Here is a 17,557-nt window from a genome sequence, read left to right as displayed (position 1 = left end):
ATGTGTAAGTTTGTCTGTCTCCATGATTATCATCAGAGTATTCTTAGAATTTTGGGGGGTAAAAGGAGCTTGCATGGTAGGCTTTGCTTTTAACTAGACCTACTTTTCAATTTGACAGAAAAGGTTGTAGAGTTGTCATTAGTCCCATGAGTGCTCTGGTTAGGGAAAGAGTGGAGGCTGCTCTGTCCATGGTGCTGAAAGCTGCTTCCCTGACACAATTTGAGGACCTCCCTCCCTCGCCTCCCTCCTCACTCTCCCTCCCTTATTCTAAAGTGTGTTTGTGTGTTCCTCAGAGGTTTATCCAGTACCTGGCATCCAGAACAGCACTGTTCAACCTCAGCAACTTTATCGACAAAACTGGCTCTCATGGTAAGAATGGGACTGAGGTGCTCTTTTTCTCCCTTCTCTCTTTCTCTCTCCTCTCTCTCTTTGGGTGTTACATTTACATTACATTTAGCAGACGCTCTTATCCAGAGCGACTTACAGTAAGTACAGGGACATTCCCCCCGAGGCAAGTAGGGTGAAGTGCCTTGCCCAAGGACACAATGTCAAATGGCACGGTCGGGGAATCAATCCGGCAACCTTCTGATTACTAGCCCGACTCCCTCACCGCTCAGCCATCTGACTCCCTCGTGTTACCTCATAACTGTACAAGCAGAGAAGATGGAAGAAAGAGTAGGGCTATCTGGGAGGAGAGAGAAAATCACTGATCTGATAATCATATGAAGGATCGTGCCAAATATCCAGCAGTTACCATGTAGACATGGGCTCTGTTCGAAAACTTCGACAGCTGTCTTAATCCTTGATGTCTTACTAGACAGGTGTCTAACGAGACAGCTCGGGTAAGGTATCTTAAAAACAGTTGTTTTCGAACAGCCTTTAAAGACAGGATGTACGTCATCGCGCTGCGTGTACTTATGTGCTGGCACTAGCGCGCTTTGTCAGACGGCAGTCAATTGCATTGAGTTTATTGTCACACTAAGTCAAGTTAAGCTGTATTTAAACTTGTGTTAGATATAGGCTCAATAGCTCATAACATTTGTGTTTGTATTTCACTCATTTGATAGGATTATGATAAAACTGCGATGCTAGCTACATTTTCAGCAACTACACTGCCCACTTCTCGATACATTTTTATTCAGATGCTGATTTACAAGTACCGTTTAGCTGAAATATGAATTGTAAAAACTTAGAGCAATGGCGGTCAAAGGATTCTGTTTAACTAGTTGCTCATGGTAATCCCGCGCACAGAGTTATGGGTAATACGTGCCGCCATTAAGACAGCAAGGCAGCTCAGATGCTCTCTTAAAAAATGACTGTTATGTGACGTATTTCAAGGTATCTTATTAGACAGGAAGAGAAGATTTAAGACATTTCGAACAGACCTCGCTGTCTTAAAAGGAAGGACTCATTTTAAGACATTTCGAAAAGAGCCATGGAATACACAGGTGTCTCCCCTTCTACCCCCTCTCTGTTCCCCTTCCCCTCTGCATTTATCAGGCAAGGCTGCATGTCTCAATATTGGAATACCCTGGACCAGTAGTACCAGGCTAGCACAGCTAGCTATGATGGACCAGTAGTACCAGGCTAGCACAGCTAGCTCTCCCAAGGAGCACCCAGCCTCAGATGATTCAATAAAATCAATAACCAACAGATCAGTCTTTAGATAAAAGATTTATTTTAGCACTTGTACTGAGACAATTTGTGTCCTGATGAAATTATGTTTTTACCAAAAGGTCACAGAGAGGAGAGAATGCAGTTATCTCACAAGTACAGTTGTAGACTTTGACTGTGTGGATGGCATTTTGTCCCCAATTGTAGGATATGATATGTCTACCTTCATCAGACGATACGGCCGCTACCTGAATGAGAAAGCCTTCGCCTATCGCCAGATGGCTTTCGACTTCACCAAGGTCAAGAAAGGGTATGTCAGTCACCCCATAGTAGCCACACTGTAAAAAATAAATAAATGAAATTACCGCACTTTTTCTTTAAATTATACGTGTTTTTTTTCTGTATTTCTGAATTACAGGAAATACAGATAGAAAAACAATGGCAAACTGTACATTTATAATTTTACATAAGAATTACAGCCAAATGTTGTTACTTAAAAATACACTAAAATGTCAGGTTTTTTTTACAAATACTAATAAAATGTTCACGAAAATGTTCTGTTAAAACACATAACTTAACTTTATCAATAGCTATTTTAACAGTTATTTTGCAGATATTTACTTTCATCCCATGGACAAATAACTTAATAACATAATTTTTGGTTTAGACATAGGAATCTTGTGAACTGAGCTCGGGTAGTTGCTTTGGCAGACTGACGACCAGGCAGGTGCTGACAGCTCAAACCCCCCTCACCACAGGGGATGTGTGGAGGGGGGACAGAGCGAGGAGAGCAGGGTTTAGAGAATGCCAGGAGCAAAAAGGAGGTCAAGTGTGTACTAGTGCAGCAATTTAGCAGAGCACTAAGATAGTGCCAGCCCCCCCTCGGTTGGAACATGAAATCTGTTCCAGGGGAAAGAACTCTAAAATAAGTTATACTTATATGAATAAGGATGAAAATCACCCGTCCCCCGTTGTCTCCAACTAGTAACAGAAACTATACCAGTAACAATATACAGCAACAGAAACTATACCAGTAACAATATACAGCAACGGTACTATAACAGGAACAATATACAGTAACAGGTTTACTTTATTTGTAACATCTAGATAGGGCAATGTGAACATATAAGCTATAGTTACAAGTTAGTTAGTTACCAGATAATACATCTGAGGCCTCTTCCATAAAGCGAGTTTACCGAATAAGCCAGACTTATGTCAGTCAGTCTGACTCATTTCTCGTTCATTCGGTTCCATAAAGCTATATCAACGTAGTTCAAACTCGGTTACTTGAGAACTACAGCTCTGAATGAATCTGTCTAACACGCCCCCGAGCGTGGTGCACTGTGGGAAGGCCGGCGGTGCAGAGCGGTAAAAAAGGCTGCAGTGTGAACGCACCTTAAGGGGGTTCTTGAGTAGGCTAAATGCTTGAAAACATCACTAGATGGGGGAAAAACTTAAGGGGACGCAACTGACGCAAGCGAGCACACCCTATAATTTCCCCAGAAATTGTACCCTCTCTAGTTCAAGTCTGGTTTGGGAATTTAAGTCCAACTCATTTGAGTGGCCTTTATGGAACAGGCCCCTGTAGTATCTGGATACTGATTACAGCATCTGAATGTACATGTTAAATCATTATAACTTATTTTGGCTTTATTGAATATTTGTATTTATTGAAAATGCTGGTGTTTTACAGAGAAGTTCAATTAATAAAAGCCATATTTACCGGCAAAGAACCGCCTGTAATGTAATATTACAGATATATCTCGTACATTTGGTACTGGAAAATTACAATTATTTTACGGTTAATAAATGTTAATGAAAATTTTTTTTTTTTACTGTAATGTAATGGGTGTAATCTGGCGTCCCAGCTGCCAGATTGTTCCTGTTTTTGTACAGTATTTTTTTTACAGTGCAGTAAAAGAGCATCATATGAGGTTGTCTCCACAGCCCTAACTGTGGTTGGGGGTTAGAGGTCACCAGGATCTACATAACCTTGATCCTCTACCTAACTCTGACCCTTTACCTAACTGATTTGTGTACGTAATGTTCTGTCTACCTCTGCCCAAAAACTTTCCAGTCCCTGGAAAAAATCTTCCTAGTATATTGCTGCTTCCTTCCCAGCTGTAATATTGCACATCCCTTAATTGGCCTAAGCTATTTTTTTTTTTCATCTCTCTTAAAAAAATTAAATAAAACAGAATTACAAAAAATAACACGTTTTATTATAATGAAAGAAAAAGAGTTATTAATGGCCTACAGTGGAAGTCATAAATTAAACATAATTTAGGAATAGGTCTACCTTCTATTTGTACCAGTGCACTCTTATATGTCGTAATTGTCTATAGTCTGTTGTTAGTATAACCCAGCCTAGTCCTAATCTGTGAGTGAGAACCTGCTGTGTCCTCAGCGCTGACGGGGTGATGAGGACCATGACTCCTGAGAAACTCCTGAAGGGCATGCCCATTCTGCAGGCCCAGATCGACACGCTGCTGGAGTTTGATGTGAGTTTCATCTGCACTGGCTCAACGTGGAACTCACCTGGACACTTGGATGTACACAATACAGACCTTTGCTGAGAACACTCTCTCTTCACTCTATAAACATAGTTCTCTCTCCTTTCCTCTATAAACTGCTCCTCGACAGGTCTGCAAACGCCTTTGTAAGCAGAGATTTGTTAAAACGTTTGTTATCCGAGACCATAGGTCGAGGTTTATAAACAAATCGTATAAACAAATCAAAGCGAAGAGTAAACATTTGGTTTCTTATATATTACAACAATACGTGGGAAAATCCCAAATCAAACACGGCGAATCTGGAGCAGACGCCTTGTTGTCAGAGCAATCAGCTGCACTTGCACTGGTGACTTCACTACATCTCCTAGGCAACATATCTACAACTCTGTGGAGTTTCAGTGCTAGGTCCGTAAAAAAAAATTGTTTACCTCTGCGAACTTTCAGGAGGTATACAAACGGATATGTTAACTTTTGAGAATGTCTCTGAATCAATATGAACAGCGTGTTGGTCCAATTATTATACTAGTATATAAGAAACATAGTTCTCTCTTCCTCTATAAACATAATTCTCTCTTTCTATAAACATAATCATGGCCATAAGGTTTGGCAATGACAAATTTTGTGTTTTGCTAAGTTTGCTGGTTCAGTATTTGAGGAAAATGTTTTCACATGTTTCTTTAGAATAATGGAATACAATAAAGCACATTTCATATTTTTTTTAGCTTTTTGGGGGCGAAAATCTTCAATATATGCAAATAGTCCCCTCTTTTACAGCAGTCAATCTGCTCTCAAAATCCAATCAGAATGATATTGATTTTACCTGGTTAGAACTAGTTCACACTTTCCCCTGTGCTGATGATATGACTTACTGAAATGATTTTAGTAGTCATTTTATGCCAAGGCCCAGCAACCTTTGCAAACACAAAATGTTTGTCGCTCCCAATACTTTTGGCCATGGCTGTAGTTCTTTCTATTCCTCTATAAACAGTTCTCTCTCTTCCTCTATAAACAGTTCTCTCTCTCTCTCTCTTCCTCTATAAACATAGTTCTCTCTCTCTCTCTTCCTCTATAAACATAGTTCTCTCTTTTCCTCTATTAACATAGTCAGTGTTTCCCACAGAATGTGATTATATTTGTGGCGGTAGACATGGGCGGAGCCAGATGTTTTATAAATGTGTGGCTCAGTCCAAAACTACAGTATGTTATAACTGCTCCTAAACTTTTTAATTTGGTACAGATAAAGCTATGATCCAACTGATGTTTGATCAACATTTATTTTCTTTGCATGTTCTTTTCTTTATCAGCAAACAACGTCAAACACTGAAAAACTGAATTCAAAAACAACAACAAAATACAACATATCCGTCTGTCACCAAAACAATTAATCCACATAAACATCCATACAAAATAAAACAAACATACCGTGTGCGCATGACCACACATTTAGGAGTTGTTAGTCTATTTTCAGTCTATTTTCTTGTTATTTTCGGTGAGCGTGTTCCTCCGTGCCTATGCGTTCTTTTCAGCATCCGGAAGCACTTGAGTCGTCTTACCAATTAAGCATGTGATCTACATTCACTGCAATACTCCAATACTTCACGCAAATACTTTAACCAATAGGCGTTAGAAGCGCAACACAGAACTTAAAATCATTATTCAGTGACATTACAAAGTCATAATAACACGAGACTATGAAGGAAAAACATTGTTGCGTCAGCTACATATGTTTGAGTATCGGTTTGATGTGAGTGTAGATGGGGACAAGTAATGCAACAAGTAATGAGAGTGTGGGAGGAGTCAGGTGGCTGAGCGGTTAGGGAAATCGGGCTAGTAATCAGAAGGTCGCTGGTTCGATTCCTGGCCGTTCAAAAATGACATGTCCTTGGGCAAGATACTTCACCCTATTTGCCTCGGGGGAATGTCCCTGTACTTACTGTAAGTCGCACTGGATAAGAACAAATGACTTTAATGTCAAATGTAAATGTGCAAAAAATATTTGCATTCATTTTGCATAAAAGGTTTTTGGAGCTTTAGCCTACGTAATATAAACATTACGTTGGACTCATATTGTTATATGCAGAATGTGTTTAGCTATGAATATTATTGTATTTAACTTGAATGTATTAGTTTTGGACACATTTGTGCAGAAAATAGACCTACTAACATTAGATAAACTCTGGATTGATTCTCCTGCCGTCTTCTCTGAGGGAAAAGGCTGTTTGTCCCGCACTTTGACTCAGAGCGTGCACGGAGAGAGAGACACAGAGACACACAGAGACAAACAGAGACACACAGAGACACACAGAGACACACAGAGACACACAGAGACACACAGAGACACACAGAGACACACAGAGACACACAGAGAGACAGAAAACGCAAGTGGGGCAAGAAGGGGCTGAGCTCATCAATGCGTTTTAATGAAAAACGTATTTTGCCATGTTAAACAGTAAAAAAAATAAGTAAACACATTTGTGGAGGTACATTTTTAATTGTGGCGGGCTGCGATTAAAATATATATATATATATTTATATTATATATAATAAATGGATGTCTGGGAAACACGGCTCTCTCTCTGTTGTGCCCTCAGGTCCATCCCAAGGAGCTTAACAACGGCATCATCAACGCAGCGTTCCTGCTGCTCTTCAAGGACCTTGTGAAGCTCTTTGCCTCCTACAACGACGGTGTCATCAATCTGCTGGGTGAGCTACCCTTCCACTGTTGGCCCTTCAGGGCTCTCCTCAACAGTGGGAGCAGATGCAGTTATCCTAAGCCACGTTCAAATCCTGCATGCAGAAAGTACAGCAAAACATCAAGGAGCAGAAGTGCACAGTTCTAACAGTATTTCTGTGGTCATAGTCACGGAAGGGTCTATTGACCAAGCATAGTGAACAATTTTGAACCGTGAACACTGTACACTAACCCAACAATGATGTGGGTGCAGTCTCTTACAAGACAGTACAGCAGGATCTCAAACACGGCATGCAGAGAGGACAACTTTGTTGGCATCACATGCAGTAACGTAGTACAGCAGGTACAAACAGCTGCTTAGACCTACACCAGGTACAAACAGCTGCTAAGGCCTACACCAGGTACAAACAGCTGCTTAGGCCTACACCAGGTACAAACAGCTGCTTAGGCCTACACCAGGTACAAACAGCCCAGCTCCTAAACAGCATGTTCAAGCTGAGGATGGATTTGATGGTCCAGTTTGATGTGTGGTGTGATTATAGCTATAGATCATAGTTATTGATAATATTTATAGATATGAGTACTGTGATTATAGATAGAGTGGTGTTAGTATAGTTGCATATTATAGGTATAGTGGTGTGTAGCTATGCAGTAGTTACAGACTAACACCTTAACCAAACCTAAACCTTTACAGAGAAGTACTTCAAAATGAAGAAGAGTGACTGCAAGGAGGCTCTGGAGATCTACAAGAGGTTCCTGACCAGAGTGACCAAGATCGGAGAGTTCCTGAAGCTCGCTGAGGTAACGTTTAATATCAAGCTGGGCCTGAGTTGAAACAATTGTAAGATATTTGTATTTTTGTTGTATTAATTCTCCCCTTTGATTTTTGCTCTTGCAGACTGTTGGAGTTGAGAAAAATGACATTCCTGACATCAACTATGTGAGTGGACATGCTGCTGTAGGGTCAAGTGACCTGTCTGTTTCCTCGGTGATAGAAAATGACTTGTTTTAACCAAGTTTTTAGATAATAAGTCATATGTTGAGAATGGATAAAGGCAACCCGAACACACACAGATAGGTTTGATCCATCCTAACCTTCCATACCCACCAGTGTCTCCACCCTGGTGTGGTGGTGGATCTAGCGGACTCTGATGATGAGGACTGTCCCTTTAAGCCTCTTGAGGACCCGGTAACCATAGAGATGTGTGGTGGCCTGGTAGAGTGCCTGTTTGGAGGATGAGTCTTTGGCATGCTCAATTATGTTACTAGTTTGCTGTAACAGGTTGATATTTTACTGTGTGACTGTGTGTGTGATCCTTAATTAATTCAACCCTTTGCTGGCCTGTGGTTTGCGGTGGTGCTGTGTTATGAAATTGTGTCAACATGCAGTGGTTAGGGTGTCATACCCAAGACCAGGGGAAGGCAATCCTGGGCCTCGAGAGCCGCTGTCCTGAATGTTTTAGATCAGTGGTTCTCAACCCTGTCCTCAGGGACCCCCTGTCCTGCTTGTTTTAGATGGTTCCCTGCTCCAGCACACCTGATTCAAATGAATGGTCATTACCTGGCTTCCACAGAGCTTGATAACAACCCATTCATTTGGAACAGGTGTGCTGGAGCAGGAAACCATCTAAAACTTGCAGGACAGGACTAACCCTAACCCAGCTCTCATGACTCTAACCCTGTGCTGCTCTCTCATGACTCTAACCCTGTGCTGTCTCATGACTCCAACCCTGTGCTGCTCTCTCATGATTCTAACCCTGTGCTGCTCTCTCTCATGACTAACCCTGTGCTGCTCTCTCATGACTCTAACCCTGTGCTGCTCTCTCATGACTCTAACCCTGTGCTGCTCTTTCATGACTCTAACCCTGTGCTGCTCTCTCATGACTCTAACCCTGTGTTGCTCTCTCATGACTCTAACCCTGTGCTGCTCTCTCATGACTCTAACCCTGTGTTGCTCTCTCATGACTCTAACCCTGTGCTGCTCTCTCATGACTCTAACCCTGTGTTGCTCTCTCTTGACTCTAACCCTGTGCTGCTCTCTCATGACTCTAACCCTGTGTTGCTCTCTCATGACTCTAACCCTGTGCTGTCTCATGACTCCAACCCTGTGCTGCTCTCTCATGATTCTAACCCTGTGCTGCTCTCTCTCATGACTAACCCTGTGCTGCTCTCTCATGACTCTAACCCTGTGCTGTCTCATGACTCCAACCCTGTGCTGCTCTCTCATGATTCTAACCCTGTGCTGCTCTCTCTCATGACTAACCCTGTGCTGCTCTCTCATGACTCTAACCCTGTGCTGCTCTCTCATGACTCTAACCCTGTGCTGCTCTCTCATGACTCTAACCCTGTGCTGCTCTCTCATGACTCTAACCCTGTGTTGCTCTCTCATGACTCTAACCCTGTGCTGCTCTCTCATGACTCTAACCCTGTGTTGCTCTCTCATGACTCTAACCCTGTGCTGCTCTCTCATGACTCTAACCCTGTGTTGCTCTCTCTTGACTCTAACCCTGTGCTGCTCTCTCATGACTCTAACCCTGTGTTGCTCTCTCATGACTCTAACCCTGTGCTGTCTCATGACTCCAACCCTGTGCTGCTCTCTCATGATTCTAACCCTGTGCTGCTCTCTCTCATGACTAACCCTGTGCTGCTCTCTCATGACTCTAACCCTGTGCTGCTCTCTCATGACTCTAACCCTGTGCTGCTCTCTCATGACTCTAACCCTGTGTTGCTCTCTCATGACTCTAACCCTGTGCTGCTCTCTCATGACTCTAACCCTGTGTTGCTCTCTCATGACTCTAACCCTGTGCTGCTCTCTCATGACTCTAACCCTGTGTTGCTCTCTCTTGACTCTAACCCTGTGCTGCTCTCTCATGACTCTAACCCTGTGTTGCTCTCTCATGACTCTAACCCTGTGCTGCTATCTCATGACTCTAACCCTGTGCTGCTCTCTCATGACTCTAACCCTGTGCTGCTCTCTGTCATGACTCTAACCCTATGCTGCTCTCTCTCATGACTCTAAGCTTTTGCTGCTCTCTCATGACTCTAACCCTGTGCTGCTCTCTGTCATGACTCTAACCCTGTGTTGCTCTCTCATGACTCTAACCCTGTGTTGCTCTCTCATGACTCTCACCCTGTGTTGCTCTCTCATGACTCCAACCCTGTGCTGCTCACTCATGACTCTAACCCTGTGTTGCTCTCTCATGACTCTAACCCTGTGTTGCTCTCTCATGACTCTAACCCTGTGCTGCTCTCTCTCAGGCTCCCAGCAGCATCCTGGACTCTCTGGAGACACATATGAACAGCCTGGAGGACCAGAAGGGAGGAAAGAAGGGGTAAGAAGACCAGGCCTGATTAGACACATCTAGATTAGACCACACCAGGCCTGATTAGACACATCTAGATTAGACCACACCAGGCCTGATTAGACACATCTAGATTAGACCACACCAGGCCTGATTAGACACATCTACATTAGACCACACCACCCCAGATTAGACACATCCAGTTTAGATCACACCAGGCGAGATTAGACACATCCAGATTAGACCACACCACGCAAGATTAGGCACATCAAAATCAAAATTAGACCATGTCAGACTAGAATTTACCAGATTAGGTCAGACCAAATCAAACCAGACTGCACCATTTTAGGCCAGACCAGAGTTACATGGATTATAGCAGGCAATTTTAGACTTCACACCATTTTGTCTGATTTAAAACATATTATTTCATAAAGAATTACTGTGTTAACTGAGACATAAATCAGAGATGCTGAAATGTCTTTAGTGAAGCTGTGATCATGGTATGCTGATCTGAGATCTGCATTTTAACCTTTTGCCTGCTACACCCTAGTCATTACTAGTAATGAACACATTCACACACTCCCCATACAACCAGAACTACTCGTAGTAGACACACCCTCTCTGCTGTTGTCCCAGGCAGACCCAGCACTACCAAACATACACACTTGTTTTGTTTCTCAATTTGACTTTAACCCTCCCTCTTTATTCCTTTGTGGTTGTCATTTGGGATCCCAGTGATGGGTGAGCATAAATGGTTTACCTCAGGTGCAGTGGTAGATGTAGCAGGTTTCCATGACCCTGGATGGGAAGTCACATGCCAACCATGTGAAAAGTTGTGTGTGATTGAAGCTGTGACAACAGACATACAGACACATAACACTGGTTCATGTTTATATGGACATGTAGCCTCGCCAGACCAATTAGCATATGCGTATTAGTCTGGAACTTCTCAGTTAATATTTGATTTCCAATTGGTGCTATCAACAGGAGCAGAACTGGATCACAACCAATCAGAGCAATGAAACATGTGATGTAGCGCTGACCGACAGAAAAATGCTAACAGATTACAGCGGCAAACATATTTTCTTACCAACAAAAGATCCAATTGTTTGTTTTTCTTTTAGAGAAAATATACCCTCCGGTCATTTACTGGGTTAGAATTATTTGCTGGATCAGACCTGTTCGCTACAATAAATTATAATACTGACATGATGCTGCTCACATCTGCATTACATGTATGTGGTAAACATGTAAATGTGTGATATAAATGTGACAACATGTAAAACACATTTTATGTTTGTTATGTGTCATCACACAAAACTTGATGTTAAGGGGTTAGGGTTGGGGTTAGAGAACTTCAGATGCTAAACTACTTTCTCTGTGTTTCAGGTCTCCTACAAAGGTGAGCCTTCTTTTTCAGCACCATGTACATGGAATAGTCTTCTGTTTAATTTCTCCCATGGGAACAGGGCAACTAACTGGGGTTTCCCTGCCTGTGATTCAGGGATCTCCCACCAACAATGTGTCCCCCACCTCCACGCCCGCCAAGTCAGCCGCTGTCCCGACTCTCGAGCCCCCGCCCACTGAGTCGGAGTGAGTGTCCAACATTTCTAGGGTTAGGCTTAGTCATCTAGGGTTAGGGTTAGTCATCTAGGGTTAGGGTTAGTCATCTAGGGTTAGGGTTAGTCATTTAGGGTTAGCCAACATTTCCAGCTTTCACACAGTTTCAAGATGGTGGAGAACCTTAGCATCTGTATGGCTACCCATCCAGTCCTTGCTAGCTAGCTATCATAAATACTAACTCTTACAATAAATTAATAAATACATCCTACATCCATACAGCCTAAACCCTTAACTGACCAAAGTGTGCACACTTGGCCATGGCTCCAATACGAACTACAAAAGTGTTTGAAACTACAGCTCTGCACTCACTTGTCTGACATGCCCCCAGAGTAAAGAACCATTGATGGCTCTAGAAAACTAAAGCTATTTGCTTTGCTGTAGTGGACATACAGTGTAATCCTCTGCTATCTCATACTGCTGTCACTGTGCTATCTCTCATACTGGTGTCACTGTGCTATCTCTCTCATATGTCACTGTGCTATCTCATACTGGTGTCACTGTGCTATCTCTCTCATACTGGTGTTGCTGTGCTATCTCTCTCATATGTCACTGTGCTATCTCATACTGGTGTCACTGTGCTATCTCTCTCATACTGGTGTTGCTGTCTTGTCTCTTGGGGATTTGCGGGATGTAAACATTTTTTGCTGTGAATGTGACATGTTTGTGACACGTATCAATCTTTGTGTCCCCTCCCTGTCCCTCCCTGCCTCTCCATCTCCCCCTCCCTGTCTCTCCATCTTCCTCGCTCTCCCTTTCCCCCTCCCTCCATCTCTGTAGTTCCCTGTTGGACTTGGATCCTCTCTCCTCCTCAGGACCGTGTGTCGGGGCATCAGCAGCCCCCACATCCTGGGGAGGTAACATCTCCATCTACCATATGGAACAACTACAACACATACTACAGAACTCATATATGATCTATTAAACATTACCAGCAATGTATCTATTTTATAATGCATATTAAATACAGTATAAAAGAATGAAGACATTTGTATTTTTATTCTAATAATATAACTGCCAATAAAGCTCATAAAGTAAATGATTGTTGTCACTCACATTGCAGTTATTAAAAGCTGATTTTTTTTGTCCCATTCCTCCTTGGCGCTGCCTCTTCAGACCTCCTTGGGTCAGGTGAGCTATCCCATAATGCACCAGTTTTTAGCACTGTAAAGCTCCAGTTAGACCAGTATGTGTCCTAGTGGGGGTCTCTCTCTCACTGGTCTCAGTAGTGTCTCTCTCTCTGTTTTCCCCCCCTCCTCCGTCTTGTTTCTGTTGGTTCACATTGGGGCCATTCGCTTTGGTTCCTATTTGGGTTTTTTGTTTGTTTTTGTTTGTTTTCTATCTTGATGCTTTTGGTGGCAAATTTTCATTTCTTCCATTTTCTTATTTTTTTATTATTATTGTTTTGGGATCTTTATTTGGTTGCTTTGGGAACATTCTTGGTTGTTTGGGGTTTTTGGTGCTCTGGCAGAGATGGCCGAGTCCCTGCTTCCAGCCCCAACCCTTGCTGTAGACTCCACCCCCTCTCCCGCTGCGGTAACTCCCTCTGCTGCCGTGGAGACAGCTCTGGCTCCTCCCCCTAGCGTCGTCGCCAGTATGGACCTGCTGGGAGGTCAGTGGTGGGTCAGGGGTCACCCTGGCTTCCAGGGTTTCTGGAGCACTCTGGACAGCTCAGCCCCACCCCACACACAGTCACACACACTCACAAACTCACACAGTCACACACACTAACCCAAAAACAGGAGTTTCACATCAATGACAATATATACCCTAACCCTAAGGAGTTTATTTATTATTTCAGGTTGTTTTAAAATCACTACTCAGAAAGAATATTAGCATATGCAGTGTAATGTCTGACTATAAAGGTGTGTGCCCCCTCGATACACAAAGGAACAAATACATGTGTTTACTTACACACACAAACACACCCCCTGTACATCTCCACATTTCCACTGACACAAACACACACTTCTCATTACTGACACAAACACACACTTCTCATTTCCACTGACACAAACACACACTTCACTGACACAAACACACACTTCACTGACACAAACACACACTTCTCATTAATTTTCACATGCTTCGGTTAGATAGCCAACAAGCTTTTCCTCCACCTTAGTGAAAAGCAAATCTATCAAACAGCATCATGATCTGATCCATGCAAAACACATGCTGCTTTGTCCAGTTCTCCTTCATAAAGGAACCTCACCTGTACAGGGAGAGTGACTGCTTCATAGAGGAACCTCACCTGTACAGGGAGAGTGACTGCTTCATAGAGGAACCTCACCTGTACAGACCCTGCCTGTGTGTGTGCTCATCCACTCATCCATTCATACATCCTGTGTGTGTGCTCATCCACTCATCCTTCTGGCATCAATCATGCCACAAACCACTGTTCTAATTGCAAACTTTTCTAAACTCCATTTATTATGTTGTAACAGTCATTTTAACCATCTTGTGGTTAAATGACTGTGTCCATCTTAGTAAGATTGAGAAATACAACACAGATGAACACAAACGTATAAAGGTGGTATGTTTCTGTTAAACTTGCTATACTGTATCTTCTAACTTTCATATTCTCCCAACTCCACTTTTATTTGTCTCTCTTCATCCCTCCATCTCTTGTACTTCTTTGTATACCAATCCTACACACTTCCTATATGTCTTCTTTTTTTCTCTCTCTGTCTTCTTTTTTTCTCTCTCCCTCTCTCTGTCATTTCTTTGTGTGCATGAGTGTGTGTGTGTGCATGTATGTGTGTGTGCGCGTATGTGTGTGTGTGTGCGCGTGTATGTGTGTGTGGACCCCAGATGCATTTGCTACCCCTGCTGCTCCTAGCGATGCCCCTGCTGCAGCCGAGGGCGGGGCTACGGAAGCCACACCCACCCCAGCAGCAGACACTGGAGCCGGTGGGTTACAGGTTGTGTGTGTGTGGATGGTGTGTGCATGGTGTGCGTGTGGATGATGTGTGGATGGTGTGTGTGTGGATGCTGGGTGTGGATGGTGTGTGTGTGGATGCCGGGTATGTGTGTGTCTGTGTGTGTGGATGGTGTGTGTATGTGGATACTGGGTGTGTTTGTGGATGGTGTGTGTGTGCATGGTGTGCGTGTGGATGATGTGTGGATGGTGTGTGTGTGGATACTGGGTGTGGATGGTGTGTGTGTGGATACTGGGTGTGTGTATATATGTGAGCATGCTTGGGATCCTTTTGTTGTACCTGTGCACAATGTCAGGATGATGGGTGTGTACATGTACAGTTTCTGCATACAGTAGCTTGGTGTGTGTGTGTGTGTGTGTGTGTGTGTGTGTGTGTGTGTGTGTGTGTGTGTGTGTGTGTGTGTGTGTGTGTGTGTGTGTGTGTGTGTAAGAGTGTGGAACCAAACACAGACACTGATCCCATAGCTGTCAAGTGAGGGTAGTTGGTGTCCATTGCTTCTGGTACCTTCTGGGTAGAGTAATTGCTGTGGTCATGGTGATTAATTCTGCTGGTGTTGCTATGGGAATGGTCTTTGACCTTTGGGAATTCCTTCTGACTGGGTTTAGGGACTACCGGGGCTACCAGGAGTTACTATAAATTATTTTATTGTTTTCTTTCTTGTTCCGAATCCTGTTGGCTTATCCCCATGACCAGGCTCCTTCGGTTCACCTGTTGTCTTTCTGTCCAAACTGTCAAAAGGTTTTTCCTTAATCCAGAATTTTGTTTCAGTGTCATTAAACAAGAACATGGCTCAATGTCTGCTGATCATTGTATACAATTACCCTCCTCTCCACCCCATCCATAGACCCCTTTGGCTCTGGTGATGCTAGCTCAAACTCAGGCACCTCGTCTGGGATGGACTTGTTTGCGATGATGCCTACGGAGAACAATGTTGGAGGAGCGGGTTTCAAGCCCTGCTTCACCTCAGCTGCCGGCCCTCCTGTTCCACCTCCACCTCTCATTAACTCCACCCCTAGCATCCGCATCCCCACCCCATCGAAAAACCTCTTCAGTGGTAAAACTCCTCTCCTCCCCTATCCTCTCTATTCCTAACTCCCCTCCTGTCCTCTCCTTGACTTATAATAGTCTGTTCTCTCCTCATCTCCTCTCCATAAATTACCATTTACCAATCACCAAACTTTTCTCCTTAGATTTTTCAGTCTTGACTGACAACAATGTGTTCAAATGTGTTTTGTATGCCACAGTGGTGCACCTGCATTTCCGTGTGTGTGTTTGTATTTCTGCGTGTGTGTGTGTGTGCGTTTGTAGATTTCTTTGATTCCATGCAAGAACCAAGTTTCTCCAAAGTTGATCCCACTCCCAGTGTTGATTTGTTTGCAGCAGGTACCCAACTCCCTTCTCTCCCCCTCCTCTCTTATTCTCTCTCTCTCCCTCTTTTCTTATTTCCTCTCCCTCTTCTCTTTTTTCCCCTCTTTCCCTCTTCTCTTATTCCCCTCTCTCCCTCCTCTCTTCCCCCTCTCTCCATCTTCTTTTATTCCCCCTCTCTCCCTCTTCTCTTATTCCCCCTCTCCCTCCACTCTTCCCCCTCTCTCCGTCTTCTCTTATTCCCCCTCTCTCCCTCTTCTCTTATTCCCCCTCTCTCCCTATTCTCTTATTCCCCTCTCTTCCCCCTCTCTCCCTCTTCTCTTCCCCCTCTCTCCCTCTTCTCTTATTCCCCCTCTCTCCCTATTCTCTTATTCCCCTCTCTCCCTCCTCTCTTCCCCCTCTCTCCCTCTTCTCTTCCCCCTCTCTCCCTCTTCTCTTATTCCCCCTCTCTCCCTCTTCTCTTATTCCCCCTCTCTCCCTATTCTCTTATTCCCCTCTCTTCCCCCTCTCTCCCTCTTCTCTTATTCCCCCTCTCTCCCTCTTCTCTTATTCCCCCTCTCTCCCTATTATCTTATTCCCCTCTCTCCCTCCTCTCTTCCCCCTCTCTCCCTCTTCTCTTCCCCCTCTCTCCCTCTTCTCTTATTCCCCCTCTCTCCCTCTTCTCTTATTCCCCCTCTCTCCCTATTCTCTTATTCCCCTCTCTCCCTCCTCTCTTCCCCCTCTCTCCCTCTTCTCTTCCCCCTCTCTCTCTATTCTCTTATTCCCCCTATCTCCCTATTCTCTTATTCCCCCTCTCCCTCCTCTCTTCCCCCTCTCTCCCTATTCTCTTATTCCCCTCCTCTCTTCCCCCTCTCTCCCTCTTCTCTTATTCCCCCTCTCTCCCTCCTCTCTTCCCCCTCTCTCCCTCTTCTCTTATTCCCCCTCTCTCCCTCCTCTCATCCCCCCCCCCCCCCCTTCTCCCTCTTCTTTTACTTCCACCCTCTCCCTCCTCTCTTATCTTCTGCTGGCTGTCTAAAGCCTGTTTTTCATTGCCCAGTGTGTTTGTCTGTGTTTTTCAGTGTATTATTCATGTTTATGTATTAGATTACGTTGTATACCATGGGTTGTTCTCAAAAACTGAAATGTTATGGATTCGTTCCATTACAAGTTTAGTTACAAATATATGTTAACTGCATGTCATTACTTGCTTACCAGAAATTATGATCTTCATTTGATAATGCCTAGCAACCATATAACAATTAATGAGACTAGTTGACCACCAAGCTAAACTGATAACCTTTTTTGTTGGTGAAGATAAACAAAAATCCATGACATCGATAAGAATCAAAAACACACTGAAATGTGAATCACTTCTTAAGAAAAGGATATACATATCCCGGTGGTTGACGGTGGTTTGTGTGGTGAACAAATTGTTCAACAGACAAACCACGGCTCGTTTTTTACATGTAAGCCGCAGTTTTTCGGACCTACGAGAAAAGCCAACCTAACACCCTTTGTCCTTCCCCTTTC

General features: G+C 43.6%; 1 protein-coding gene across 1 annotated transcript in view; it reads left to right on the top strand.

Annotated features, from left to right (window-relative positions):
• Nucleotides 1-293: 293 nt before the first annotated feature.
• LOC124464525 (clathrin coat assembly protein AP180-like) overlaps nucleotides 294-17,557 on the top strand; it is a gene marked incomplete at its 5' end in the record, with an annotated part of 31,047 nt that continues 13,783 nt past the window's right edge. Inside the window, 15 exons of the mRNA XM_047016411.1 lie at nucleotides 294-369; nucleotides 1,822-1,924; nucleotides 4,022-4,115; nucleotides 6,719-6,830; nucleotides 7,514-7,620; nucleotides 7,718-7,759; nucleotides 10,078-10,151; nucleotides 11,511-11,523; nucleotides 11,626-11,714; nucleotides 12,522-12,598; nucleotides 12,858-12,872; nucleotides 13,213-13,353; nucleotides 14,556-14,654; nucleotides 15,528-15,737; nucleotides 15,992-16,066. Of these exons, the coding sequence (XP_046872367.1) occupies nucleotides 294-369; nucleotides 1,822-1,924; nucleotides 4,022-4,115; nucleotides 6,719-6,830; nucleotides 7,514-7,620; nucleotides 7,718-7,759; nucleotides 10,078-10,151; nucleotides 11,511-11,523; nucleotides 11,626-11,714; nucleotides 12,522-12,598; nucleotides 12,858-12,872; nucleotides 13,213-13,353; nucleotides 14,556-14,654; nucleotides 15,528-15,737; nucleotides 15,992-16,066 (1,327 nt within the window). The remainder of the gene's footprint in view (nucleotides 370-1,821; nucleotides 1,925-4,021; nucleotides 4,116-6,718; nucleotides 6,831-7,513; nucleotides 7,621-7,717; nucleotides 7,760-10,077; nucleotides 10,152-11,510; nucleotides 11,524-11,625; nucleotides 11,715-12,521; nucleotides 12,599-12,857; nucleotides 12,873-13,212; nucleotides 13,354-14,555; nucleotides 14,655-15,527; nucleotides 15,738-15,991; nucleotides 16,067-17,557) is intronic.

This window comes from Hypomesus transpacificus, unplaced genomic scaffold (assembly GCF_021917145.1).
Source record: "Hypomesus transpacificus isolate Combined female unplaced genomic scaffold, fHypTra1 scaffold_359, whole genome shotgun sequence".
Lineage (NCBI taxonomy): Eukaryota > Metazoa > Chordata > Actinopteri > Osmeriformes > Osmeridae > Hypomesus > Hypomesus transpacificus.
The sequence above is the reverse complement of the archived record's forward strand: the minus strand, read 5'-3'. Positions and strand labels throughout refer to the sequence as shown.